Source organism: Musa acuminata, chromosome BXJ3-6, assembly GCF_036884655.1.
Source record: "Musa acuminata AAA Group cultivar baxijiao chromosome BXJ3-6, Cavendish_Baxijiao_AAA, whole genome shotgun sequence".
In the NCBI taxonomy this organism is placed as follows: Eukaryota; Viridiplantae; Streptophyta; class Magnoliopsida; order Zingiberales; family Musaceae; genus Musa; species Musa acuminata.
In genome coordinates, this window is record NC_088354.1 from 9183302 (window position 1) to 9209745 (window position 26444).

At 43.5% G+C, this 26444-nt stretch overlaps 6 protein-coding genes across 8 annotated transcripts; 1 reads left to right on the forward strand and 5 right to left on the reverse strand.

Annotated features, from left to right (window-relative positions):
• Window positions 1-1561: 1561 nt before the first annotated feature.
• LOC135640813 (uncharacterized) lies at window positions 1562-3554 on the reverse strand. Its single transcript, XM_065155580.1, has 4 exons — window positions 3434-3554; window positions 2612-2967; window positions 2397-2521; window positions 1562-1959 (listed from the first exon to the last, which is right to left on the reverse strand). The coding sequence occupies exons 1-4, from the start codon at window positions 3552-3554 to the stop codon at window positions 1818-1820; spliced, it is 744 nt and encodes a 247-aa protein (XP_065011652.1). The 3' UTR covers window positions 1562-1817.
• A 376-nt stretch (window positions 3555-3930) lies between these two features.
• LOC135641099 (26S proteasome non-ATPase regulatory subunit 6-like) lies at window positions 3931-8518 on the reverse strand. The gene is made up of 8 exons (XM_065156144.1): window positions 8259-8518; window positions 8030-8144; window positions 6422-6512; window positions 6187-6332; window positions 5872-6091; window positions 5689-5797; window positions 4588-4756; window positions 3931-4334 (listed from the first exon to the last, which is right to left on the reverse strand). Exons 1-8 carry the CDS (start codon window positions 8392-8394, stop codon window positions 4160-4162), a joined length of 1161 nt encoding a protein of 386 aa, XP_065012216.1. The 5' UTR covers window positions 8395-8518; the 3' UTR covers window positions 3931-4159.
• Window positions 8519-8741: 223 nt separating this feature from the next.
• Window positions 8742-10495, forward strand: LOC135641098 (adenine/guanine permease AZG2-like). Its single transcript, XM_065156143.1, has one exon. It carries the CDS (start codon window positions 8779-8781, stop codon window positions 10357-10359), a length of 1581 nt encoding a protein of 526 aa, XP_065012215.1. The 5' UTR covers window positions 8742-8778; the 3' UTR covers window positions 10360-10495.
• A 2658-nt stretch (window positions 10496-13153) lies between these two features.
• LOC135641530 (uncharacterized) lies at window positions 13154-19177 on the reverse strand. Of its 2 annotated transcripts, none has more exons than XM_065156925.1 (5): window positions 18339-19177; window positions 16759-17947; window positions 16492-16608; window positions 16231-16394; window positions 13154-14657 (listed from the first exon to the last, which is right to left on the reverse strand). In XM_065156925.1, the coding sequence occupies exons 1-5, from the start codon at window positions 18660-18662 to the stop codon at window positions 14415-14417; spliced, it is 2037 nt and encodes a 678-aa protein (XP_065012997.1). In that variant the 5' UTR covers window positions 18663-19177; the 3' UTR covers window positions 13154-14414. The 2 variants fall into 2 exon arrangements, with proteins under 2 accessions (XP_065012997.1, XP_065012998.1); XM_065156926.1 differs by lacking the exon at window positions 13154-14657 and adding an exon at window positions 14698-15248.
• Window positions 19178-19279: 102 nt separating this feature from the next.
• Window positions 19280-21014, reverse strand: LOC135641532 (BTB/POZ and TAZ domain-containing protein 2-like). Its single transcript, XM_065156927.1, has 5 exons — window positions 20684-21014; window positions 20465-20601; window positions 20071-20392; window positions 19635-19939; window positions 19280-19532 (listed from the first exon to the last, which is right to left on the reverse strand). The coding sequence occupies exons 1-5, from the start codon at window positions 20816-20818 to the stop codon at window positions 19373-19375; spliced, it is 1059 nt and encodes a 352-aa protein (XP_065012999.1). The 5' UTR covers window positions 20819-21014; the 3' UTR covers window positions 19280-19372.
• A 206-nt stretch (window positions 21015-21220) lies between these two features.
• Window positions 21221-26444, reverse strand: LOC103988361 (protein-tyrosine-phosphatase MKP1). Of its 2 annotated transcripts, XM_065156924.1 has the most exons (4): window positions 24066-26444; window positions 21695-21963; window positions 21540-21614; window positions 21221-21452 (listed from the first exon to the last, which is right to left on the reverse strand). In XM_065156924.1, exons 1-2 carry the CDS (start codon window positions 26109-26111, stop codon window positions 21880-21882), a joined length of 2130 nt encoding a protein of 709 aa, XP_065012996.1. In that variant the 5' UTR covers window positions 26112-26444; the 3' UTR covers window positions 21221-21452; window positions 21540-21614; window positions 21695-21879. The 2 variants fall into 2 exon arrangements, with proteins under 2 accessions (XP_065012996.1, XP_018683484.2); XM_018827939.2 differs by having other exon boundaries at window positions 21540-21963.

The window sequence follows — 26444 nt, forward strand, 5'->3', positions numbered from 1 at the left end:
TTAGGCTTGGATTGAGTTGACTCGGTGAACGCGGGCCAACGCTTCCAGCCCACTCTGCAAACCGATTCACCAGTCGAACGGATCTGAGCCGTCGGAGCGTGAGACTCGGGTGTCCCATAATCTTAAAAGACCTTACAAAGTAAATAACTCCCTTACGTTCTTTAGTTAATAATTATATTTTTATTAAAGTAAATAAATAACTTAATAACAATCGTTTGTGTCAATGAATAATATCATCTTCCCCAGTTTTGAGGCAGTTTCAAAGAATAAAAGCAAGAAGAGGGAGGCTTGAGGCAATGGCTCTAAGGTGGATAACTTTGCAGCAGCTCGCAGACTGCAGGTTTTCAAGTCCTTCAAGTTAAATTTTATCAAATCAAAAAATTCTATTAATGCTCATAAGGTATTTGATGCTGATTCAATTCATGGCCCAGTACAACAAAGAAACTCCACACATGATGATAAGACACAAATAATAACATATTGAGCAATGCCATTTAAAAATTGTATCACCTTAACGATAGAAAATTAAAAAAAATGCTTGGCTGACAGCAAATGACAACCTTGCAAGACTTTCAAAGTTCAAATGGAAGTTCTAAGGAGTCACATATAGGGAAAAAGAATAGGGCAAAGATCAAATTTCATGCCTTCATCTGTTGACAATATAAAGGTACAATAGCCATGAGTGGTATCCATATGCTAAACTTGCTAACTTATTTGTCCTAAATGAAGAGTAAACTGAAAAAGTTCTAGCAGCAAACAGTTGTTTTATATAAGCATGGCTTTCCTCCAAGGTTTCACGTTGTGGTTCAGGACCCTGACCGGTCCCTGGCCGGATTGTTATGGGTCCATTATATGCCAACATATTGACATGTGATATGTCGCAACGATTTAAAAAGGCGCTCGGGCGCTCGCTTAGGCACTCGGGCGAGGCGAGGTGAGGCCTGAGCGCCTCGCTAATCTCCCAAGCGGCGTGCTTCAAACAGGCGCCGCCTGGGCACTTCGGGCGAGCGCCTGGGCGAGCGCTTCGGGTTTCTCAATCAGCAGACTCAGCACCCCCTTACACTTCCTTCTTCTCCTTCTGTTAACAATATATAGTATACTATTAACAGTATACTGTATACTGTTAATATTGTTAGGTTTATTTGAAATTATTAATTTTCAATACTGTTAATAGATTTTCTTAATTTAATAGTATATTTTAATTTAAAATTTTAAATAATTATATTTATTAATTATATTATATATTTTTATATTTTAGCGTCTCGCTTCGCTCGGGCGAGTGCCTAGTGCCTCGGACATTTTTGGACCTTGACACCTAGCGCTTTTTAAATCACTGATACGTCGGCATACCATTAAGACATTTATCATCACAAGTTACACGAGCTTTGCCAAACAAATTAATAAGCAAAAGTTAATACAAAAAATTTTGATATAAAATTTTGCGCAGAACACACTGAATAGTGGATATTTGACTTGTCACTTATCTATACATCCAGTTTTCATGTTAACCACATGATGTACCCCTCTTTTCAAAAGAAAGCTAAACACCTTTCCACAAACATGCATTAAGGTGTCATTTGCTGTCATTGATTTTGAACTTGTAATGTCTACACATCTGCTATTCAAACCTCTACAAATATTTTTCTTTAATCTGATTATTAAACAAAATCATGCAGGTTGACTTCTAGATCATTATTATTCTCAACAAATTGCTACCAATACAATTATACTAAGCATACTGACAATATTAACCTAGTTATTATATAAATGTTGATAGTAAGTGAGATATAACACACAAGGAGATGTTACAGATATGCTCATACCTTAACCTGCTTGGCCACATCTCTTGCTGACGATCCAGAGACTTCTATCCAAGTCTTCGAGAAAAGAGCACAGGCGGAGAGCATAAAAACTATATAGAACAATGCATGGAAAGGATTTGCTGCCATATCAGCCAAGCTGCAAAATGCAATTTCAAGTATGAAGATAATACGCAACAAAAGGAAAATGAAAACTAAAAAGTAATGAGAAGATTTTCTTCCAAAGACCAAACAGATTGTACAGCAAGGATTGAAATATCGTATCGTACCAAAGATTCGAGATTCGCTCGATACGGTACTTACTGTATACCATTCGGTATATATATATATATATATAGTAAAGAAAAACTTCTTCGACGATGTCACCTGTTCTCCCCACGCGAGGCGCCATCGCCTCTCTTCTCCCTAGGCGGGGTGATGTCGCATAAAAACGAGGTGGGGGCGACGTCGCCGAAAAATGAGGCAACGTTGTCACATAGAAATTGAAGACCTTGTTGTACAGTACCCATGTTCACACTCCAACAGTCAAAGCATGCATCCAACCGATCATGAGAGTGAGAGAGAGAGATTACTCACCTTGATGGTGCTGTAATATAGCAAGCAATACCACCCACAGGGATGGATTGACCAGAATATTCAGATTCCTTCCACTTACCCAACAGATTGACCAGAAAATTTCCACTGTATCTCCTGTAGAACAACTGCATCGACCAATCAAAATGCTTAGGTATAATCCAACAGGTAAAAGGTCAATATTGTTAGACAACTTCAGTTGTTGAGAACATAAATACCTGGGCGATGAAGTACAAGTTAGAGACAAGCGCTGACTGCAGAATGATGGCAATATTAGAGGTGTAAAACAACTTAATAGGGTACGAACCTTGTTGCCCACGAGCATTCTTTGACCTAACGGGCAACTCAACACGGAAACCTTGGAAATAGATAACTATGAGGAAGACCAGAACTGTGGCAAGCAAGTTGGTCACATTTGGAAGATTCTGACGGTAGAAAGCCTCACGAAGAGCACGAACTTTATCAGTGCGAGTTATGAGTAAATGGAACAAAGCAATAACAGCACCTTCAAATTCAGCACCACGCCCACTGTTTATGAGATTGGAGAAACTCCTAAAAAAGTGTTCGGTTATTCCTCACAATTTCGCCATCCGATCCGAGTATTCGAGAAAGATGTGGGTCTGATCGCGATCCAGACAACAGGAAGCATCCAAGAAAAATCACACAACAGTAGACACAAAAGAAATTGCCACGAAAACGGAAGCGATCGAATGAACAATCGGAAATCCTTTTTCATATGTCTCAAAATTTCAGGAACAGACACAAAAGTAGGAAAAACCATACAAGAATCAACAATCACCGTTCGGTCAATTCTCGTATTCGTCTTCGCTCGTATGGTTCCTCTCTCTCTCTTTTCCGCCTTTGGGATTAGGGCAGCAGCGGCCGAGGGGAGGAGCCGAGCGAGATCTTATTCTTGCATTTTGACTTGACCGTGCATACATTTATCGCGATCAGCGGATGCGGGTTGAGCTCGAGACCGGACGCTGGCCCGGTAACCCGTTACATTAAGTAATATTTTTTTTCTCGAAATAATCGGTTGCCTTTCACATCGTATTCATTCATCTCGAACAGCGGATTCGGGTGCAGTTCGACCCGCGAACTTTGGCCCGGTAACCCGTTATCTTCGTCGGCAACACGCAACGTCCTGTACAAGCTGACCATATCATCATATTGCAGTTATTTCGGGGCACATGTAATGAATGGATCAGAAATTTACGGCTTCCGACCATATAATTTAAGTTGATTAGATGGCAAACACAATTTCCAATGAAATCTGAAAGATGCAACTAAGGAAAATTACAATTTCTTACCAGCAGCTTCGATTGAAATAAATATCACGGTAGATCCCGTTCTCTTGAAAGCTCGACGGCTGATATCCAATCTGGGGCCACATATAAACGCGTGGGATGTGATCTCACCAGTTTGGAACATCCATATTTCTTCACGAGGTGGAAGGCCATATATCTCAGAAGCTCATCGCAGGCATGTTATTTAATGCACCTTTCTTCCCAAGTATTTTCCGACGAGAAAAACAACCTTTAAATAAAACTAGGAGGTCAAAGCAATTCCATTAAAAATAAGTCCAATAATACTACTGAATATAGTTTCTCAAGGCAAAGGCTTGAAGACAGTAGTAGTTCTCGAGGACAGGGATCAATAAGAGTTGCAATCTAATATGAAAGTGCTGCAACTACAAAAAGCTGTCAAAGATGTAGATGAAGTCGTGAAGACAAGTTTCCGAGTGGGAACAGGAAAACGTTATCTGATTACAAGTCTATAACACGAGAGAGCTTCTGGATTCGGTTCAATAAGAAGTCCCCTTGCTTGATGGTTGCCTGGTAAAGTGCATTTTTTGCGTCGGGCCTGTTCGTCTCCAAAACACCGGCAACCTTGTCAATCTTGCAGTGAAGCTTCCCAGCAGCTATGAACCGAGATAATTCCCTGCAGATGAGTAAACAAGTAATAGATCCATGTTCAGTCGAATCCAGAGAATTAATTTAACTCGAAAGCTGACTGCCAGCCACAGGTCAAAAGGAGAAGGCATCAGAAATCATCCTATGTAGTATCAGTAAGGTGAACCTCACTCTAAATTGGATTATAAGTTCCTATATAACAATGACACAAAGTATTCAAGAACGTAAGATTTTTGGAACCTAAAAGACTTTGATAAGCAAGGATTTGTGGAAGTACTTACAGATCAATAAAATCAACAGAAACTCCAAAAGCTGTCGCCATTGCTTCCATAGTCACACTCTTATATGATTCAAGGAACTGGGAATAGACAACTGTTCGAACTTCCCTCATGTAAAACCGGAAATGAGGTTGTAGATAGCGATCTAACTTTATTTGCTCAGTCAGCCCAGCTGCAAAGCAAAATCCAGCAAAGACCACAATTAAAAAAAAGTTATGCTAGCAAATAGAAAGTGCGGTAGATTTCTGCTCAAAAAACCCATGGACACTTCACACACTTTCTTGGAAAGAGGATTAAGCTGATGGCAACCACCTGTTAGCCAATGACATGCATTTTCCAAATGGGTAATTTTTGCGCAACACATTATTGATTATTTTCATTATAGCATCACTAATGCTTGAAAACATATGCCACCAAAATTCCAAGTCAAAATTTACGAAAGCTTGATGTGAATATAAATGAGGTGACTATGAAAGCAACATGGCGACAACCATAATATACTATTAACAGTAAGTGAAGCTACTAGTGTTAGGAAACCGAGCAGAATTGCCAAGTGATGCAATTCAATAGCATATGGTACTTTAAAAATAGGAGTTGAGATGATCATAAAAATTGGCTCCATCTATTAGATTCTTAAGCTAAGCAATCAATAGGTCAAAAAATTGCACGAAAATAATGCAGGAATGGCTGAGGTGGATGAGTAACAAATGTAGGAAGATACATAACTGAATGAAAAATATAAGCATTATCACTTTAACAACTTAATAAGACAAAAAGAAAATTAATGTCAATCAATCAAGATCATTTAAATTTTGATCGACACCAAATTTGTCAACATCTGAAACATTGATCTAAATATTGCACACTTAGAAACACCATTAGACTTAATTGAAGCAACTAGAAAAACGATCATGCAAATAACTAATCAATCTGTCTAAACATCAATGCTAAGAAATGAACTTGGATGACTACCGCTGAAAAATTATAGCATACCACTAGGTACAAAATAAATAACAAACACAAGATTATGCAAATACAAAGCAAACAAATAAGGTCATTTATGATTGCATAAAAAAGGAGATGTTTTATCAATTTTCCACTTACAGAATGCAGAAAAAAATGACTTGTACTGGCAGCCATAGAGCGAGTTAAGAAATTCAGATAGATGTGGTATCTTGCCAATCACTGTAAGGATTTCAGGTGCATCCACAACCTGCCATATTAATCATCAATAATGTAAGGCAGTTAAAAGAAACAAACGAAAAACAGGCATTCATTATGAAGCACCTTTTGTTTAAGTGATACTCTGTCCAATGATATAATGCTTGTTAGGACAGTGTAGAAAATGAAGGTATCATAAGACAATAGCTCATAAGTTGTGAAGGTCGATATTGAGTCCAAAAACAAATTGGCTGCCTTCTTAAAGTTTCTGGTGGCCATGCAATATAAACCTTCATATACTTTTAACCGGTTCTTTCTCTCCCAATCACCACCTTCCTCAAATAAACTGTTAAAATTGTGTAAATATGAAATTGATTTAGCACAAGTCTCCCAGAAATTGCAAAATGGATATATTCTAGCACTAGAAAATCCACAACTTACTTCTTAGCCTTGTCAATGGACTTGGAAATAAGATCAAAGTCCATGTAGAATAAACCAAGTTGTAATGTATAGAAGACCAGATCCATCTTTTGACCAACAGCAACAGTTTTTCCTTCAGTTGTTTTGAGCTGCTCTAATGCCTTATCCTGTATTTGAAAAGATGAACAAAATATCTTTAGTACAACCATAACACTCAGTATCACAATGAACCACAAAAATTTAAAGCCATGAATACCTTGTCGCCAATCTGAATGTAGAACAGGGACTTAGCTAAGTGAGCTTCACGTACTTCACTTTCTCCAAGGTTTTCTTCAGCATCAGCAATCCTTTATTGAATTAAAAGCAAAATGTAACTGTCATGTTATATCATAATTGATGAATTTGGTAGGACCAAAATTTATTATGAGAATACTATATAATCATGTAACAGAGAATATCAGTGCAAATTGTCAAGACCCCACACACCATGTAGCTAAGCTAATTAAAAAAAACAATTGCATTAAAAAATTACAGTATATATATATTTATATTTATATTTATGTATGTATACATACACACACACACACATCTAGTATCTTACAACACCATATATGTCCTCCAGTTACTACAACAGCAACTATGCACAAGATTCTTATAGATTATGCCATCACCGTAGACATTAAAATTCAAATATGCATTCAACTTGGATCTGGTCATTTGACATTCTTATGGTGCAATCTATATTTGTTAATATTCTCTCCCTTTTCATTCATTTTCTTTTTCAAACAATAAACATTTGGCATTCACGTATATAGGATCCGAGATATGGAATGCATAGCTTGTGTAGGCAATGTGTTTCAATGAACATCAGTTGGTCAGGATTTTCATTGTGCATTGTTCGTTCACTCATTGCTAGCAAAATTTTATCATCTTCACATAGCTCACTTGCAATAATACAAGAAGAAAGAAGATGTTTCATGAAAATAATCATCGATCACAAGACAAAATCATCAACCTGTTTCACCTGGTCTGGCAAAGAGCCTGAAGCATCTCATTTAAGAGCAAGCTTGGTTGTGCAGCACTTGATCTTTAAATGGGCTTTTTTTAAAAAAATATTTAGTCGGTACAACCAGACTCATGATCCAACATAGCCCAAGCGTCACGCCAATTCCCTTGGCAAATCAGGAATTAATACCTCTCTTGCAACGTGCTCTGAGAAGACACCTAAGAGCGTGTCACACTGTCTCCAGACACAAAATATCACAGCATAAGATCTTGTGAAACCAAAAATGATTTTGAATGATGATACAATGAATCCCTGGTGACAAATTTCTCCTTTTGACATGCTAGGCGTGGCCTCAAGTGACGTGAATACTTAGATTCTTGGCTCGGCTTGGCTTGATGTATCCTTAATATCTATTCTGTTAAGTAATGGACTTACTCATGCTTCAGTTTTACTTTTTGACATATCTTCATTTTCAAATCTTAATAGAATTCAGAGGAACCCCTTTCCGTAGCACAGATTTGAAGGTAATGCATAGATCACTTGTGACGAAAAGGCCTGCCAACACGCATGGTCTTACTCTTACAATTAGAGGTGCTATTTCGGTGACTTAGAACCCAACAAATTACTTGTGATACAAAAGATAAACCTACACAGAAATAAAACTTGATCTCCTTATGCATCACAAAATCTTGCTAGAGGGATCTCAAGGATCAAATATAAGAACTACTGATACTGCATGTTAGGACATATTTGAGATTTAATTGCGCCGGCTTATCAAACACTACATTTGTGTCAAACATCCAAAGCTTAAAATAAGCACATGAAACTATAGAGAAAGCAAAAGAACGGGGATCTCACTTGTCATCGAGCTTCTTGAGCTCGTTGTCGATCCTCCTCCTCATGGAATCAAGAACCGTGGCGTCCATCTCCAGCACCGAGGCAGCGGCCAGGGTTTCGTACAGGGAGGACATGTCTGTTGGGGCAAAAAGAAGGCGAGGACGTCACGGCCGCGAACGGAAGACAGAGGGCAAGGAAACAAGCTAGGATAAGGCATAGGAAGATCTTTCATCGCAAACGTGGTCGTTACCGTCGGTTTTGACGGCATCGAGGACCTCATCGCGGAGGCGGACCTTCTCGATGTCGTCGATGTCGGGGTGGGAGAGGAGGAAGAGCTTGTGGGCGAGCGCGAGGTGCAGCTCCTGAGTTCCCTGTTGCGCCTCCATTTCCCCCTCGTTTCGCCTCTCTTTCTTCTTCTTCCTTCTGCTGGTTCCCTCGATCTCCTCCTTCCGGCGTCGCTCTGTTGGGTTCGGTATATATAACTCCACCGGCTCGCTTACGTTAACGAAGCCCATCGAGGGTCGGGCATGGGCCTTGGACCGGCTTGATGCTGGACCGGGGTTTCAATCTGGATTGGGCTAAACCATGATTGTTGGGTTAGATTTAACTCGGTCATGTGAACGGTGATGCCGCCATGTGTATGGACAGATCTTAGCCGACCAAATCCCAGTCAAAGGTGGTCTGCGGCGTTCTACATCGAAAGCACATCACCGTGTTCTATATAAGACGAGCACCGAAGGAGCAGAGCAATTCGAAGGGGGGAGGCGAGCATGGGAGGAGAAGGCTCGTGGCGTCGGGCGGAGGGCGCCCTCAACCGCGCCGTCGCCCATAGCACCGTCGGCAGATACTTCAAGCTCGAAGCCCGCAAGAGCTCGTTCACCAAAGAGCTCCGCGCCGGTGCCGCCACCTTCCTCACCATGGTCTACATCATCTCCGTCAACGCCGCAATCCTGACCGACTCCGGCGGGCCGTGCACGGTTCAAGACTGCACGCCGCCGGCCGGTCCCGGGTGCAAGGTTGACGCGAACCCGGGCTACCAGAGTTGCCTGTCGAGGACGAAGAACGACCTAGTCATCGCCACGGCCGTCGCGGCCATGGTCGCCAGCTTCGCCATGGGATCCTTCGCCAACCTGCCGCTGGCTTTAGCCCCCGGCATGGGCGCCAACGCTTACTTCGCCTACAACATGGTAGGGTTCCACGGATCCGGCCGCCTTCCGTACGAGACGGCCCTCGCTGCCGTCATGCTCGAGGGCTGCCTGTTCCTTGCGTTGTCGGTGCTCGGCCTCCGCTCCAAGCTAGCCCGCCTGATCCCGCGCTCCGTCCGCCTCGCGTCGGCCGTGGGCATCGGCCTCTTCCTCGCCTTCACCGGTCTGCAAGCGCGCGAGGGCGTCGGCCTCGTCGGGCCGAGCTCGTCGACGTTGGTCACGCTCGCGGCGTGCGCCGAGACGGACGCGGCCACCGGGGAGTGCCTCGGCGGCACCATGCACAGCCCCACGTTCTGGCTCGGCGCGGTGGGCTTCCTCGTCATGGCGGCCTGCCTGTCGTGGGATGTCAAGGGCAGCATGATCTATGGCGTCGTGTTCGTGACGTTGGTATCTTGGATCAGAGGCACCAGCGTCACGGTCTTCCCCGACACACCGCCGGGGAACTTGAGCTACGACTACTTCAAGAAGGTGGTGGACTTCCACATCATCAAGAGCACGGCCGGGAGGATCAGCTTCAGCGGCTTCAACAGGAGCGAGGTGTGGGTGGCCGTCATCACGCTCCTCTACGTCGACGTCCTCGACACGACCGGATCGATGTACTCGATGGCGGAGTACGGGGGGTTCACCGACGACACCGGCGGCTTCGAGGGGGAGTACCGCGCGTTCATCGTGGACGCCAGCGCCACCATCGTGGGGTCGGCTCTGGGCACCACGACGGTCACCACGTACCTCGAGTCGACCGCGGGGCTGAGGGAGGGCGGCCGCACCGGGCTCACGGCCATCACCGTCGCGTTTTTGTTCCTGGTATCCCTGTTCTTCGCGCCCCTCTTCACGAACGTGCCGCCGTGGGCGGTCGGGCCGTCGCTGGTGCTGGTGGGGGCGATGATGATGAAGATGGTGAAGGAGATCGAGTGGTCGGAGACCAAGGAGGCGGTGCCGGCGTTCCTCACCATGATTCTGATGCCACTGACCTACTCCATAGCGTACGGGATCATCGCCGGGATGGGGACATACGTCGCGCTGCATGCGTCCGACTACGTGATGGGGGTTTACAGGTGGGCGACGAAGACGAGGAGGACGATGGATACCACACAGGACCATCAAGCACCTTCCGAGACCGCAGAGGATGCAGCCACAGCCGTTTGACTTGTCCTTCTTGTCATGTATCGAAATCAATGATAAATCTGCGTCAAAATAGGTCAGAGTCGATAGCAAGTCAGCAACAGATGCATCTTTCATGGCAGAAGTTGCGACAGAAATAATTATCATGATTCATTTATGATGTCTCTGCCCAATCTATGATCTGTTCATCCTGATCTCCTATTTTAATCCCTACAATCCAAAGAAAACAAATGTCGACTAAAACATAGGAACAGTGCAAGAAAAGCTATAGAAATCGAATCTAATTTTGACTTTTGTTTCCCTTAGTTTTATGCCTCAGATACAGAAGAACCAAACTGGAGCTTTCTGGTGCGCTTCGCACAGAAGGTCAAAGCTTCATGCTTTGTTCCTGAGCCATATACTTTTCCGGACGCCACTTTCCACCCATCCGCGGAACTGGTGGCCACGGTCAAGCCCGGGCATCAGCTCGCCATCATCGCTGCCGACGTCTGCGGCCTCGGTTGGATGGAGCCTCTGCAAGGAGATGGCGACGCAGTTGGGCGGGAGTGGAGTGGGTTGGTAGCGGAGAGGACGCGAGGACGCGAGCGCACATGGTTTGTGTTCTCGACGTCCGAACTGAACCAGCCACGACTGCTGTCGATGGGATTTCCTTCTTCTTCTTCTTCATCAGTTCACACCATGGACGGGGAGAAAGAGAACACGACGTCAAAAGGCGATGTTGGTGATCTCTGAGACGGACCGAGCGAGCGGGGGCGTGGACGCCAGCTGTGACCGATAACAGACCATTCGTCGAACACCAATTAGAGTATCTATCAACGTCGTTTTTGTGGGCGGTCACGCAACAACATCCATCAAAAGACACGTACGGAGAACTAACGCACCGCAGAAAGGTAACATATAATATATATATTTTTTTATTTTTATAAATATAATATGTTTCATATGTTTCGTATGCATATGTAAATATAATAAATATAATAATCATATGCAAATATAATAAACTATAAAAATTTCAGATTTTTTTGAATTAAATCTAATAATTTAACCACTGTTTCATAAGTGAATATTTGTATAGTTTATTATATTTGCATATGTAATAATAATTTTATAGTTTATTATAAATATAATAATTTTATAGTTTATTATATTTTTATAGTGCATATATAATAATAGTGAATATTTTTGTTAAGATAAAACTTGAGTCAATGGAAGTCTCAACAAAATAGATGAATTCGAATAATATTTTTTTTCTACATTACCTCTTCGAGTACCATTAGCGACTTTTTAACTATTAAATATTTTACTTTCGTATCGATCGTAAATTCGGATATTCTAATTATAAGAGATCTCAAGTCAAAAAGCTTGTTGAGATGATTGAAAGCAATGTTACAACTCATTAGACACTCAAAAGTGGGAGCACAAGTTAGACAATTAAAAGTAACACGAAGAAGAGTACTATTTCCGCATCAAGAAATTTGATGCTAATATTTTCTTTTGTTTGGATGGGCGATGGTTGGGAGAGTCAATTGATCATGGATTAGCTAGAAAATAGCACTACAAAAGAGATTCGACTAGGGTTAGGATTTGCAAATCTGGCCAAACCTAAACTCGTTACCACCTATAAATGTGTGTGACGTGATGACAAAGTCTATGCCCATCTTTCACATACCGACCACCTTCTTTTGACTCCCTATCTCAACCCTAAACACACAAAAAGTATAAAGAAAAAAAAACGAATTTTGTGGTCAATTTTAGGCAATTATCATCTTTAGTTCAAAGCATGTGGCAATATTAACGAAATATATGATGAAGTCAAAAGAGCTTTGATTGGTAAAAAAAGGGGACTTGCCAAGGAGAAGAAGGGATCGCTTGTTGGGACACAGCATGACATGAGTCATGTTCAACTCTCCTTCCACTCATCACTGTGATGAGTATGAATGTTTGACCACTTTGAGGGGAAAAGTTAGCAACATATGTTAGCCCAACCTAGCTTACCTGAAAGAAAAAGGTTAAATGATACATTTTTACTTGGTATAATAGGTGTGCCTATATACACACATTCGTTCATATCAATGTTATATATGATAGGAAAATATCGATCTACATTAGAAACTCCACATGTGACCATTGATCGGACAAAACAGGATAAAATATAATTGATAAAGGATCATTTGGTCGATCGACCATTGATGTGGCCCGTAGGCTCGTGAGAAATTGTTCGTTTTGGACGATGAGCGTACCCGTACGGTTTTATCCTTTCGGAGCATGTAAACTTAAAAAAAAACGTCTCTAAGGGTTAAGGGAGACCTGACAAATTTATGAATCTTTGGTTCTATACTCCTCAACGAATGTGAGACTAAATGACCTTATCAATAATAATATGGGTTTATCATATAAATAATTATAAAAAATATTTCGTGAGAAATATTTTGGATTCAAAAATTATTTTTACTAATTATCGGGGATTAGAGATCCCGAGGCACATCAACCAAAGACCCTCTCTCATTCCACTATCCTTAAATAAGTGACACTAAGATTCGTCGGAATTACACTGTCAAGCATCTCTAACCACCTCAAGAGGGACTCTCACACTAAGTCGAGGCTCAGATGTCAGACCAAATCGAGCTGATCAACCATCTCGATGAGAATCACTTGATACCAAAAGCTAACAGTATACAAGGTTACCCTAACTTTGTGGGGGCATGCATTCCCTATACGTAGTATCTGAATGACTCGTAGCAGGTGGATCATCATCTCTTGAGTATGAGGATATGGACGAGGAGGTTGGTAATCAATTGATTCCCACCAACAGTAGTAGAGCACAAGCTGTGTACGTAAGGCGAAGACAGCTACCCGTTGGAGACTGACTCATCTCTACAGTGATGTCGGCTGCATGTGGACGCAAAACATGACCCAACTCGAGCATCCACAAGCACAATCGTAAAGTCGATCGAGAGAGAGAGAGAGAGAGGGAGAGAGTGACGCTTGTACAGATAAGGATCTCTTCTCCAACTGGACTGTACTGAATCCTGGAGTCGACCCATGTCCTCGATGCAGCTATGGTGGAATCACTAGTAGCCAAGCAAGAGACAAAGGAGGAGGCGCATGTTGACCGGCTCAAAAAGCACAGGTCGCGAGGAGAGGGAAGAGCTGCCGTTGAAGGTGTGGGGTGGGGGGGTTTACTTATATGCTGAGGAGAGGATGGCCTGTGTGCGAGACGCTACAAAACTTGCTTAGATCACCAGCTTGGAAGGAGAGGATTAAGTGCTTCGATCACGTTGCAACTCCAACATCCTACAGCATATCCATGTGGTAGTAACACAAACACATCTAAGATCCGACAACTTCATCTCGTTTGTTGTGTCATAAGAGCAAATGACACCAAATGCTCTCTCTTATGCCATCGTATTCATATCCGTCATCAGCAGTCATCATCATTATCTAGAATCCATGATCCACATAATGTTTTCTTACTAAAATCCTCATTGTGCTTATAATTGGATCCTCCTCATCTGTCATCACCAGTTGTCACCATTCATTTAGATAGCAGAACCTGAGAGACAAAACTCTAAAGTCAGTGTGAGATAGCATGTTAGTTTAACTTCATCCATCCACTTTCAATAAGGGACTAAATCAGACACACCAAATGCAAGTTCACCACATCTCAAGGCCTATATATATATATTCCCACAGAACTTGGGTGATTCTCCATAAACTTGAGTTTTATGGATTCACAATGGTTGGTTCATATTGCTCATTGGAAAGATTTTCCAGAAAGATTGCAGATAAATACACAGATCATCATTCTGTTTAGTTTGCAAGAATCAGGCGGATGAAAATATCAAAACATAACCAAATATATTTGGTTGGTAATTTCGTTTGAGTGTGCCAGAAATGTTGCATTTTGTGCTGGGTGGTGTAATCCATTTTCAAAATACCCATTGAGTAAGCAAAACAGGAGTGAACATAAGACACTAACAAATACTATGACCAAAATGCTAGTATAAACAACCCATATGTTCAGGACACATATGGGGTCATGTATGCAAGTACTAGAATTTACTTCAACTTCTTGATATCTAATGTTGACTTATCTGAACTTGAAACGTAGGCTCAAACTTGCCAGCTACCACAAAGAACTCGCACAGACTTCCCCGCTGAAGGCTGTTTACTGTTGCAAATTCATTCCAACCACTTGTGAAGCCTATAAACCAGGTGCTCTCATGGTACATGACAGGCCATGATCTGTGGGATGGATCCAGGAGAATTATCACTTTTTGTCTTTTCTTGCCATTGTTAACTGGCAACTTTTGGGGCAACTCCTGCAAGTGTTCAAGATGAGAAACACAAGGGCACATTATGTTTCATTATTTAAAGACTAACAATAACAACAGCATCTCATTCATTAAAAAGTGTAACGAGCAAACCAATCCTACTATGATGTCTTTTGGTCCTCTTTAAGCAATTTTGCCTTCAAACATTTATCAATCCTCGTATTAATCCTGCTTATCATCATTGGTCATTTTTCCTATTTTACTAATTCCGTGTCCACAAACTTATTGATCAATCCTCGATAGTAATTTCTGGAGGGAAAATAACATCGTAATGTATGCTAGCCAACCAAAGAACCTTTATCTTAATTGCAAGAGAATAAATAAGACTAAGGTTTCATAAAAAGCCTAACAGAGAGTACTTACATCCAGAGGAAAGATGTGGCCAGCAAAAAGTGATCTTTCAGCAAGACAGACAGCAATCAAGAAGGTTATATAAATGGAGTATGTAAAAAGCAAATACAGTATAAGAGTCGTAACATTTTTGCCATTGTTATCGAAAAATGGGTCATCCAAAGCTTACGCTAATGTAGGGTCTATGGATTGCTTGAGGGAATTAAGAAAAAACTAGCTGCAGTCAGCCTACATAGGCAAGTAGAGATGTTTCAGCGACTCATCTAGAATACATCATGTGCATTTTTTGTCAATTTATTAATTTAACTCATGCTCTTTTTTACTTGAAACAAATATGATCGGTAAACTCTGTAGCGGTAGATAGTCACTGTCAACTATTTAAAAAATTTTAAGAGCAAATTCTCACCCAATTTTATGATGACCATTTTTTATGGCAAGATCTAGAAAAAAAATGAAACCTCATATGAAGTACAGAGGCAAGATCTGTCAATAACAGAATTTTGAATAATAACATTCATCACACGACTGGTAAATCGATTCATTTCAAGAAATAAATTCACACCAATTTGATAAACACGTTATCAAATTAAAGAATGTTTCAAAATCACAGAATCCAGGTCCTGCCTTGATACAGGTGTCAAGGAGACATGTTTTTCATGGGCAAAACAAAAGGCAGATGGAATCCAACAGTGCCAAAACACAAGGACAACAAGCTGATCACCATTTAGGTCACGAATCCAAAATTGCATGAAAAAAGAATTTTGCCATACTCAAGTCAGTAAATCTGATGCAATACCAAAATTCAATGTCAGACGTGCTAAAATATGAATGGGTGAGATGCTACCATCATAACCAACTGCATGATAAAGCAACAAAAGACTTGAAATTGTCTTATAGTGGCTGATTGCAAAGATGCTCAACATGACATTATTTGTTGATCAATTTAACTTTTAGTTAGTATTTGTAATTCAATCGAATGATGATTATACTAAAACCTGATTTTTATTTTTCATATTTTAATGTTACGCAACAATACTTAAATCTGCATATGTTATACTAAACCTGAGCTAATCTAGTCCGATGGACAAACTCATTCATCTAAATTGCTGCTCAAATTTACACCAGCAAATATCATGCACATCTTAAGCCAAATGTCAGTGAGTTGTCTATAAATGTGAAGCTTGCTAAGGATGTTACGAGAAATACTCACGAGCAAGCACCTAGTGTTGGATGATAAGGTTAAGCTGAAGCAGAAAAGAGTTGCCGAAGACAGGTTATCTAAATCCATGTTTTCGATCTTAACGGCTTTAAGATTTTGGCTTCTCAAGCAGAAAGCATTCTCCTCCTTGTCCTCTACTGGAACGGTATCAGGCACTATCATACATTTTCAACTCAACTATTACTGTTGTCATTGGACATATATGAAAGTTTGAATACAGAAAAAGAAAAGAGAAGTCCGGATAACAATCACCAGATTGGAATTTATTTCCCACAGCAGTGTTTGTACCAAGCACATTCCATAGTATACGTCCGACACTTCCAACCGATGAAGACAATTCTTTTCTGGATAAAAAGCCGGGGGTATTTCCTACAAGCAAAGTATTTTTCTTTCATTCTCTGTAGAAAATATGGAAGAGACAATGAGGATGACACACAAAAATAACATCGGAAACACCTATGATAATTTTGAAAATCTATGATGAAGAAATCAAATCCCTTTTGGCCTATTGGTACTTACCATTATCTTCACATGCATGCATAGTCTTGCTGCATGCATGCATACCATTGCCTGGCACATGACCATTTTCACAAACACTTTCGAGATGAGAGAAGGCATCTTTAGACATGGTGTCACTGTAATTGCAGCTTATGCAAGTACCAATTTCAGTGGCAGTTAAACTAACAGGGGTTACTGAAACTGCACCGCGTCCATTCTTCTGATCTTCATTGACAATGTGGCATATGCCTTCCTCTGTGAGAAGAAATTTGCAAGCAACCTCCTCAGATGCAACCAAGTTTGCACCCATACCTCCAGGAGTCTGGTGTCCGTTCAAACCTATCTTCTGGATTATGTTTTCTTCCTGTTCTCCTGCTAGAAAATTCTCATTTGCATTTAGTGGCAGTGGGGAGCCCAAACAGCAAATACTCCGTTTGTTGGTCCCAGAACTTCTGAAAGCAACTGTAGGTGCAGTTTGGGATTTGCCATGGCTATCTTCATGATCCAATAAGTTTCTTTCAACCAATGGGAATGTCGACATATTGTCCAAATGAATCCCAGTTTTGGATCGTTCAACAGAAACTCCAACACAAGTTTTGAATTGTTCAACAGAAGCTTCTTTTTGGGGTTCCTCTACAACTTGTCGACTGATCATGTTGACCAGTGGTCCAGTTAGGTCCTTGACCTCTGCAATCTGTGTACTTCCAGGATCATGGTGATGTTGAGGAGCTTTTTCAGGTTCACCACCAGGTTCTACCACAACTTTAACAACACATTCACCTTCTACAATTCTAACAGAAGAATCATGTATCTTCTGCAGATCTTTCTTAGCAGGACAATATTCATCTTTCGATGCTTCAAAGGTTTTGAGCCTTTTATGCAGCTGAGACCTTTCAAGAGATAAATCTGCCTTAATAGTCTTCTTTGTGCATAATTGTTTGCTGTTTCTTTCGCCAAATTGTACCCTTTCACAAGCATCGATTCCAAACATTTGAACAAAAAACAATGATTTACTGACATGCTTGAACACCAAAAACTCCCCAACATCAATGGAATGATCCAACACAAAATCACGCCATCCTCCTTTAAAAGCCAATGAACCATCAACCATAGATATTTTAACACTAGAAGAGCTTCCATGAAGATCTTCAAGACATACATTCTGATTGACTAAGCCTACTAATCTATCAGCGAATCTTGGTGGTATGAGCTACATACAATTGTTTAAGAGAAGATATTAGATAATAGTACCCAAAAAGTATTGCATGTGAAAAAGGAAGAATAATGCATCGAAAGCAAACATCCTTAGATGTTTCCCTAATGAAATATATTATCATCTACTGGTTAAAAATAGACCTGTTACAGGCTGCCCACAATATAATATCCTCTTGCCAGTTACCATGACTAAATCCAAGCAAAGACAGCACTTGAAAGAAGCGTACCATAAACCGAAGAAACAACACAAGAACTCACAACTATAGAGAAGCGAGGTCTTGATCCCAAAAACTTGACAAACAGAGATATGGCACATTCTCTATGAGGATATAAAAGGTATGAACAAGAAAAAAAAATGCCACAAAATAAGAGAATAGAAGGCATACCAAGAAGTCTCTGAAATTACCGAGCATGATCTTAAAGAAAGAAGACGGGTCGGAACAAGAAGGAAAAGAAGAAGAGGAGGAGAAGGAGAGCTTTTTCCCGGGAGAGCACTGCCTTGCGCTGTCCTTCCGGATCTCACTATTCTTCTTGACACCAGCCATCTTTTGCCCTCCTCCTTCCCAAATCTTCGCTTTTCCTTGCTTTTGCTTCTTCGTAAAGGCCGTCGGAACCCTAACCTTTTGGTATCGTCTCTCTCGCCCAATGCTCACGTCTCTTCTGCCTAAAACCCCCGCAGAACCCTCTGCTCTCCCCGAAAGGCTTTTCATTTCCTTTTAACGGCTTCATCTACCCGATGCTCGAAACCCGAACACTCACCTTTCGTGGGCCGGCGCCCACTCATGCCGCTCGCCTGATGGGTTCGGACAGGGCCTTTGTGGGTCCCACGTCGGAGGGTAGGTTTGACCACTGGACGCGGGTCGAACTCGTCGGACCTCGCTTGTTTGGAAGTGCAGTATTAGTATGACGTTGGGACGAGAAGTGGGACGGACGGACGGCTCTGGTGGAGTTGTGCCCGCAAACCCTAACCACCCCGTGCCGAAGCAGGCGACGAGACGCAAGGGAAGACCGGAAGGGGAACGAATTCCAAACCACCTCGGGTTGGATGCGCTCGATTCTAAGAGCCGGCGTCTGGCGCACTCCCTCCCTTATGGCCATCAATTGCAAGGACCAGGGGCTCCGCCGGAGGTCATGTCAGACGTCAAGGGGTTGTCTTCTCGTCTTTGTACGTTCTTCTACCCTAAAAAAACCGTTTTTTTATCTTCTTTCCCTGAATTAGGTTGCACTGTTATTCAAAATTGATCTTTTGATGCTTCGGAAGAAGCAATGATGGAGAAAGAATGGGTCTTCAGAGGCTACAGCGATGCATTACTGCGGAATCAAGCGCTCGATATTGTCTACGACAATTATAATTGGAGCAAATGTTGTGTACAACTATGAAAGAAAGAATAAGGCATTGTGCTTAAACTAGTTGGCCAAGTCATCTTGCGCCTCTGTATCTTGTCCGCGACCTCTGCACGAGCTCCGACCTCTCCCTGTTGGCCAAAGATGCCATGGTTCTTGCAGTTGCCACCTTCTTGACTAGGAGTCCCCATGTCTTCTCCTCTCCCTGATCTCTCTCCGCCTTCAATTTGAACTGCCTGCAGGAGTCACGAGGAATGGCGAACTTTGTTGAGCTGAAAACTTCCGGCGACCATGAAACGAGAGAGAGAGAGAGAGAGAGAGAGAGAGAGAGTTCGTACTTGCAGAGAGGGACTTTGCAGGATGCAGTTTGATCGCAGAGGGAGGAGTGGAGGCGGCAGAGCCGCCTCATTCTCGTGCAATGTGGGCAGCACTTTGGGACCAACTTCTTGTCGCAGGTGGCGTAGTGGCGGAGGAGGTGTTGCAGTCTCTGGCACGTGAGAGGACTCTTGCACGGGGACTTCTTCCCGCTCGAGGCCTCGTCCGCGCAGCCGCCGGCGAATGTGTGTTGCAGGCAATCCATCGCCTCGCCTAATATCTGGTACATCTCCTGGTTCGCTCGTTCTCTTCTCCATCGCTTCTTTCTCTGCATGTTCATGCGGGATCGGGAATGAGTACTCGAACTAATCCTTCGCCGGAAACTGCATAGAGTCCAAGACGTTTCCTGGGCAATGCCTTTCCGATAGGATTACATGCGTCTATGTGCAGGTCACGAACCTGGTCGGCTTCCTCCAAGAACTGGAGGATCTCGAGCTCGAGTGCGGGGTCATGCTTCTGAACGAATCGCCACCCCTCCGTCTGCTGCACCGCCGCAAAGTCCTTCGCCACCTGCCTCATGCACCGCTGACGCAGCCACAACGCATCGCACATCCTCGCCAGTTTCAACACGTCCATCACGTTCTCGGCGCTCACCCTGGCGGCGGCGGCGGCCTCACACCCCCGCTTCAGCCACGGAACCCGGTACGCGTGCGACAGCGCCAGCAGAGCCACGCCGTGCCTCCCCATCGCCTCCTCTGCCTCTCTTGAAGTCAGCACCGTTCTACCCACCATCAATCCATCAGCGCTCGAGCCAAGATCCGGACTAATGCGAGACCAAGTTCCAGTAATTTACCTCGAAGAAGAGTGAAGGAAGCAAACGAAGGCGAGCACTGCATCATGTGGCACGCCGAGGATGTGGATGATCCTGTCGGAGTTCCAGGTTTTACGCGGACGATATAACAACCGCTCCAACACCGGCGAAGCCGAACCCTATACGGATGCATTCATAACGATGAGGGAGAACAATCACACGCGGAGAGAGTAGGCAGTATCATCGGAGAGAAGGCAATACCAGAAGGCTCGAATGCGCGGCGATGCTTTGCCCATCGGACGTGACGATGCGAACGTCAGCGGGAGGGATGTGATCATCGTTTCCGGCCTCGTGCCATCGCCGGAAGCCATCAGCATTAGCAGGAGAAGCAATCATCTCTGCAACAACGAACAGAGCTCTTCTTGTTACTTCCTATCAAGCTGAGCTTTTACGAGGGAAGGAGAGAGAGATGGGATTGGTCAAAAGGGTGTTTATAAAGAGAGAAGAGGAAGGATGAGATGGTCCAGATGGATGGCATGAATCTGAATATAGCTGCCATTAAAGTGGTTGGCCAAAATAAGAGGCAAAAGAACGCAGGGATTTGTTCCCATTTTGAGGATATAAATTTAGAACATGACCTGGTGGATAAGGTTGCCTCGTCAGCAGCGACGAAGCGCAAGACCTGGGGGCATCGATCCAATGCAATCTAGTTTTTTCCTGGTCAGATGTTCGACAACTGTCAAATCCGGTGCTCCGACATTATTCTCAAGTGATATAGTCGGATTTGGCCAGCTCGTACCTTCTTTAGATAGGACCTCTTCCACATAAGCAATGTGGAGGATTCATGGATAACCATCACCAACAGAACGATTCAAGTCTCTTCTCGTTTATTTGATTACTCTTTTCTATTTTGTGATCTAGTTTGCTGTCCCACACATTCCGTCCTTCCAAAATCTTGGAAAGACGCGTGATAGGTGACCATTAAGCTTTCAGGAAAAGGCGTGTGATGTTGTTATCACTCATCAAACACCTTCGAGGGACAAAAAAGAAAAAGAAAAACACAAATTATGCCTATTCAAGTGTTATGTACAAGCCAGAGGAGGTACGGGGATTTCACCTGACATGCTTGGATGAGTGACGAGCGCAGCGGTAGAGTTACAGCAAAGGATCACTGTAGTTTGGCAAGCTTCTTCTGTCCAATGTAAAATCTCTTGAAATAACCTGCCACCATGATTATATTCTCAAGTAAAAAACAGGAGACCGATCTTTTACTTGAAGGTTTTGTGCCTTGTTACTGTCCAGCTCCATTCACACCTTGGGTGACGGCTGAGGATCTTATGCCCATGTACTTAGTGTGACATTGGGTGAGCACATAACACTGTACATGTCCTCCAACAGGGCTTGAGCATAGGCCGTGGTCCAAAGGAACGTCACATCGTTCCTTGTTCTGAGTGTCTTCAGCTCGGATGGCGTTCTGTAGCTTGGTGGAATGAGAAGAGGTGATTCAGGAATTGCTCTGGCTCCTGGCCCTCTCTAATTATCTGTTGGATACACAATAATATATTTAGCTTTTGATCAACAAACTACACACAAGCAAATGATTTTACCTTAAAAGATATGGCATATTAGACTGATTGATCACATATTTTACTCTAGAGAAGACTTTACATAGAAACAGACAAGTCACCACATCTAGGGCCAGCAAAGCAAGAAACTAAGAATTCATTGAATGAGCCAACATGGTTTCCCACAGTAATACTCCTTTTGTACAGATTAGAAAAAACAACAACAACAACAACAACAATAGCAGAATTGTCACAACTTTTTATAATTATAATTTCACCTAAACACCTTTTCCATGTTTTGCATATTGGAAACTGTGAACTACATAATTATCTATGTATTGACCCTCGAGCTACTATCTCTGCCATAAATCAATCGACAGACATAAATAGCCATCTCACTTTGTCAAGTTAATATGTGAATTTTGTTCTGAAGGAGGATAGTAGTGGAAAGTGGGTTATGTCAGACAATCTTCCAAATTTATGGCAAATGTTGTATGGTTAGGATTTATAGTTTGTCACAGTTTCTCAAAAACAGTAATCTTTGATGGAGGAGAGAGAGTTCGATTAAGGGAAGCAAACACATCCTAAGATGGATATTTGTTTACTAGGTTCTATTTCATATCCTGCTAATTCCAGTAAGATAATGGAGAGATCAGCCCACTACTTCATAAGAAGTAAAATAGATATCCCTCCATGATAATTATTTAGACCAACCACATGAATTCAGAAACAGGAGCATGGTTCTGTGTGCGGCGAATGGCTACCTATGGACAGCACCAAGATCGAAAGGATAAAGTTCATGAATTGATTGAAGTAGACCACAATGTAGGGAAAGATGGCACAACATGAAGAGAATTTGGAATTTACGATGGAAAATTTTGTTAATTATTTGCCTTACAGAAGGTTTCAGAAAAGCAATATTGCATATATCTATTATTGAAATGTGAAACAAAAATTATGAGACTTTTGGAACTCAAGGAATCTAATATAATTTCCACACAGTTGACTAAATCGATATCTAAATCGATGCAAAAGGACAAGTTGAAGGAAGAAAAGAAGAGTAGATGCAAACTCTAAGCAAACTACTTTGGCAATTTATTCCCAAAGAATTCTTCAAATATTTTCTAAAAAATAACCAATCCAGGTGCGTTGACAAATCCAGGTAAAAGCTGAACCCTATGGTTTCAGCTTTGTCATACATAACCAGACAAGTTATGAGCTTTTGAAATACATGATTTCCTACGGACATGTAACAGAAATTTTAAGGTATGATTCTTCACCTTTCATGAGAGAATCCATGCAACTTCTCCTACAGAGAAAGTTAACAATGCATATGAATATACTATGAACTCAATAGCCCACAGGCAGTTGCAGCTTGCATCAGCATCTAACCTCTGCTACTTGTATATACACCAAAATGACATTGCTAAGTTCTAACAGTTTGTTCCTTCGTAACGTCCCAACTATTTGGGATTAGCTACATGAACTATTTTCCGCCATTGAACTGCCAGTATAAGAAGTTACAGTTTCTAGACAACTTCCTATTCTCAACTTTATGAGTCAATAAAATATACCTGGTCGATAGAATAAGTGTAAATGGAATTCGAAAAGGTACAAGTTTAGGATCTAGAAGAATATTGCAATGTTATGTTTCTCTCTCCTTGAATTTAAATACAAGTACTAGGCTGGATTCTAGCTTGTTTAACGATATAATCTTCTTCTCCCAATCGATCATAAACAAGTATTATGGTTTGTTCCGTAGCAAGTAAACTAGCCTAACAGATAAATGCCTCAATAATCCTAGTTAAAAATAAGTAGGATGGGCATTATGAGATGGAATCTCCAAGGACAGTGCACCTTGTTCACATGTAAGATCCTATATTATTTGCATAACAAACATTCTCATATAAAAAAATAACGACAGATTTCATCAATGACAAATTCTCTGAAAACATGGAAGACAGATATTTCCCAAAAAGAATTTATGAATAAGTCCAGATTTGCAATCAGAATAGTATTACAAATCAGCATATACATCAAGGAAAAAGCACAAATAGGTTGACAAAAGTATTACGTACCTGTACAGGAGTGTCCACCGGAATACCCATGTGATTGAAGAATTCTGTGCTAACCCTATCCAAATACATAAGCTCATGTTCTTCCTTGACTCCGCTAATATCCTTCCCACTATTTCTTCCTAGCCACACATAGATTTTTTTTGTCCTTGGCTTTCTTGAACCTGATTTTGATTCCGATGCCAACAACAAGAACACTGATTCGGTGTCAAGGAGTCCAGGATGAACATCTTCCACTTTCTCCATATCTGGCCACCGGAAAAGAACAGGGTGAATTGCTTGGTTATGGTCATCGGCACAAGAAGCTTCATCTTCTGCAGCGTCACCCTGATCAGAAGCACCCAATGAGAGTCGTCGCTCTAGATCAAAAGTTTCTTGATCGTCTTCCACTTCAGAAATAAAAGGAGGAGATGGACACCAGTCCCTTACAAAATCTGTTGGAGAGGCTCTTTCATCGGCATCACCAACTGATGGTAATAGAACCAAAGAAGGAGCATCGCTACTCCTACGTTCAGCTAATGATCTCAAATCCTTTCCCTTCACGTTTCCAGAATCCATAGGTTGCAACTCTGAATTCAGCTCAGTTTGTGGCATCCTATGCAATTCTGACCTTGGTGGTGATAAATTGTACCAATCTGAGGACGATGACGAGTTTGGCGAGAAGGTGGACAGAATCGAAGCAGAGTCCGTCGACGAGGATGATGGTGTGGCGCTTGATTCGACCGAGAATGACCCGGGGGACCGAATTGTATCCGTTGCATGCGGTTCGTCGTTGTTAAAACTCCTGGTCTCCACCACCGCCTTTATGATCTCCTTCCAGCCCTTCTCTGCAAACTTGCGCCTCAGGCGACCCCAACCATTCTCCTTCACCGGGGGCCTTCTCCCGGCACCTGCCCACGGCAGTGGGAGAGGCGGCGCCACTCTGGCTCTCGCTGCGGCTCTGCGGAAGATGTCGTAGTCGAGATCATATAGCTCCACTGTCCTGTTCCCAAGAAGCCCTTCTGGGGCGGGGGATGGGGGCTCGTCGGTGAGGGCGGCCCAGAAGACTGCAGGCTCGGAACCCTCGTGGACGGTGGTGATAGGGCCCTCGGCGCGCTCGTAGCGAACGACCTGGAGCGCGGCAGTTGCGGCAGCGGCAGCCATGGCGGGACAGCTGTCGCGGCCGAGCCAGACGTAGATGGCGGTGGGCACATGGACAACGAACGCGCCCCGAGAATCGAGGAATCCCGTGCCGGAGGTGGCGCTGAGGTCGACGGATTTAGGGACGAGGTAGAGGGGGTCGTAAGGTGACTGGGGGGCCAAGCGATACGCGCGGAGGGCTGCCGAGCCGGGTGTCGGAGGGAGGGCGTGGACACGGCGCTGACAGCGGAGGAGTTGGGCGGCGAAGCCGAGGTTGGGATCCACCGAGGGGCGCACAGCGCGGACGGTGCGGAGGGCGTCGTCGAAAGGGAGCGCCCGGCGCCACATGATGTAGGCGACGACGAGGGCAGCGGAGCGGGAGGCGCCGCGACGGCAGTGGACGAGCGCGCGGCCGCGTGGGGCGACGCGGGCGCGCTCGAGGAAGTCGAAGGCGTCGTAGAGGACGGAGGCGAGGTCCTCGGCGGGGGAGTCGCGGAGCCACAGGGTTCGGTATGCCAGCTCGCCGCGGAAGTGGTCGGGGCAGGCGCCGCCGGCGCAGTTGAGCACGTGGGTAATGCCGTTGCGACGAAGAGCAGCGCGATCGCGGGCCGCCGCGTCGCCGCCCAGGTAGACGTGGTCGTCCACGCGGGAGATGTCGCCGTCGCCATCGTCCGCGGCCGGGGCAGCGGCGGTGGAGGGCGTGGCGGGCCAGTGGCCGGAGTCGTCAGAGGCGGGGCGGGGCCAGGCGGCGAGGGGCGGGGGAGGGGGGAGGGCGAGGCGGCCAGGTTTGGGGGGCCGATTAGAATTTGGATTAGGGTTAGGGTTAGGGTTAGGGTTGGAATTGGAATTTGAGCGGGCCGTCCAAGTGGCGGACCGGAGGAGGAACTTGCGCGGCGTACCGGAGGAGGAGGGATGATCCTCGCCGTCCATTTTGTATGATTTACCTCTTCTTGGTCGTCCTATCTCAAGTGGGGCAGGAAGAAAGCCATCGTTAACTAAGATCAGAGAGACAGAGTACAAGAGAGAGAGAGAGAAGAAGAAGAAGGATTCAACAATGGAGTAAAAATTGGCAGCTGTCTGTGCTGTCCCCAAATACAAGCATAAACAACAGCAAACGAAGGGGAAGAAGAAAGGTTCGATGGATTCATATTATTGTTATCGTGCGTTGTTCAGCATAAGGGAAGGTGAAGAAGAAGAGGGAGACGGAGGAAAGGGACGGGTTGGTACGGCGGAAGGAAGCAACAGGGGGAAAGCCGTCTTCGG

Bases quoted from the DNA above. Each gene is read 5' to 3' on its own strand.
- LOC135641099 (XM_065156144.1), bottom strand. From the start codon at position 8,394: ATGGAGGCGCAACAGGGAACTCAGGAGCTGCACCTCGCGCTCGCCCAC. The intron at 8,145-8,258 runs GTAACGACCACG...TTGCCCCAACAG, and splicing joins CGATGCCGTCAAAACCGACG to ACATGTCCTCCCTGTACGAA. The intron at 6,092-6,186 runs GTAAGTTGTGGA...CAATTTTAACAG, and splicing joins TCCATTGACAAGGCTAAGAA to TTTATTTGAGGAAGGTGGTG.
- LOC103988361 (XM_065156924.1), bottom strand. From the start codon at position 26,111: ATGGACGGCGAGGATCATCCCTCCTCCTCCGGTACGCCGCGCAAGTTC. The intron at 21,964-24,065 runs GTACGTAATACT...TGTATCCAACAG, and splicing joins CGGTGGACACTCCTGTACAG to ATAATTAGAGAGGGCCAGGA.
- LOC135641532 (XM_065156927.1), bottom strand. From the start codon at position 20,818: ATGATTGCTTCTCCTGCTAATGCTGATGGCTTCCGGCGATGGCACGAG. The intron at 20,602-20,683 runs GTATTGCCTTCT...GCATCCGTATAG, and splicing joins CCGCGCATTCGAGCCTTCTG to GGTTCGGCTTCGCCGGTGTT. The intron at 20,393-20,464 runs GTAAATTACTGG...GATGGTGGGTAG, and splicing joins TTCCTTCACTCTTCTTCGAG to AACGGTGCTGACTTCAAGAG.
- LOC135641530 (XM_065156925.1), bottom strand. From the start codon at position 18,662: ATGAAAAGCCTTTCGGGGAGAGCAGAGGGTTCTGCGGGGGTTTTAGGC. The intron at 17,948-18,338 runs GTATGCCTTCTA...AATTGTATGTAG, and splicing joins GTAATTTCAGAGACTTCTTG to CTCATACCACCAAGATTCGC. The intron at 14,658-16,230 runs GTGAGTATTTCT...GAACACTTGCAG, and splicing joins CCAACACTAGGTGCTTGCTC to GAGTTGCCCCAAAAGTTGCC.
- LOC135641098 (XM_065156143.1), top strand. From the start codon at position 8,779: ATGGGAGGAGAAGGCTCGTGGCGTCGGGCGGAGGGCGCCCTCAACCGC.
- LOC135640813 (XM_065155580.1), bottom strand. From the start codon at position 3,554: ATGGTCAGCTTGTACAGGACGTTGCGTGTTGCCGACGAAGATAACGGG. The intron at 2,968-3,433 runs GCAACCGATTAT...CGAAATTGTGAG, and splicing joins GAATGAATACGATGTGAAAG to GAATAACCGAACACTTTTTT. The intron at 2,522-2,611 runs GTATTTATGTTC...TGGTCGATGCAG, and splicing joins ACTTGTACTTCATCGCCCAG to TTGTTCTACAGGAGATACAG.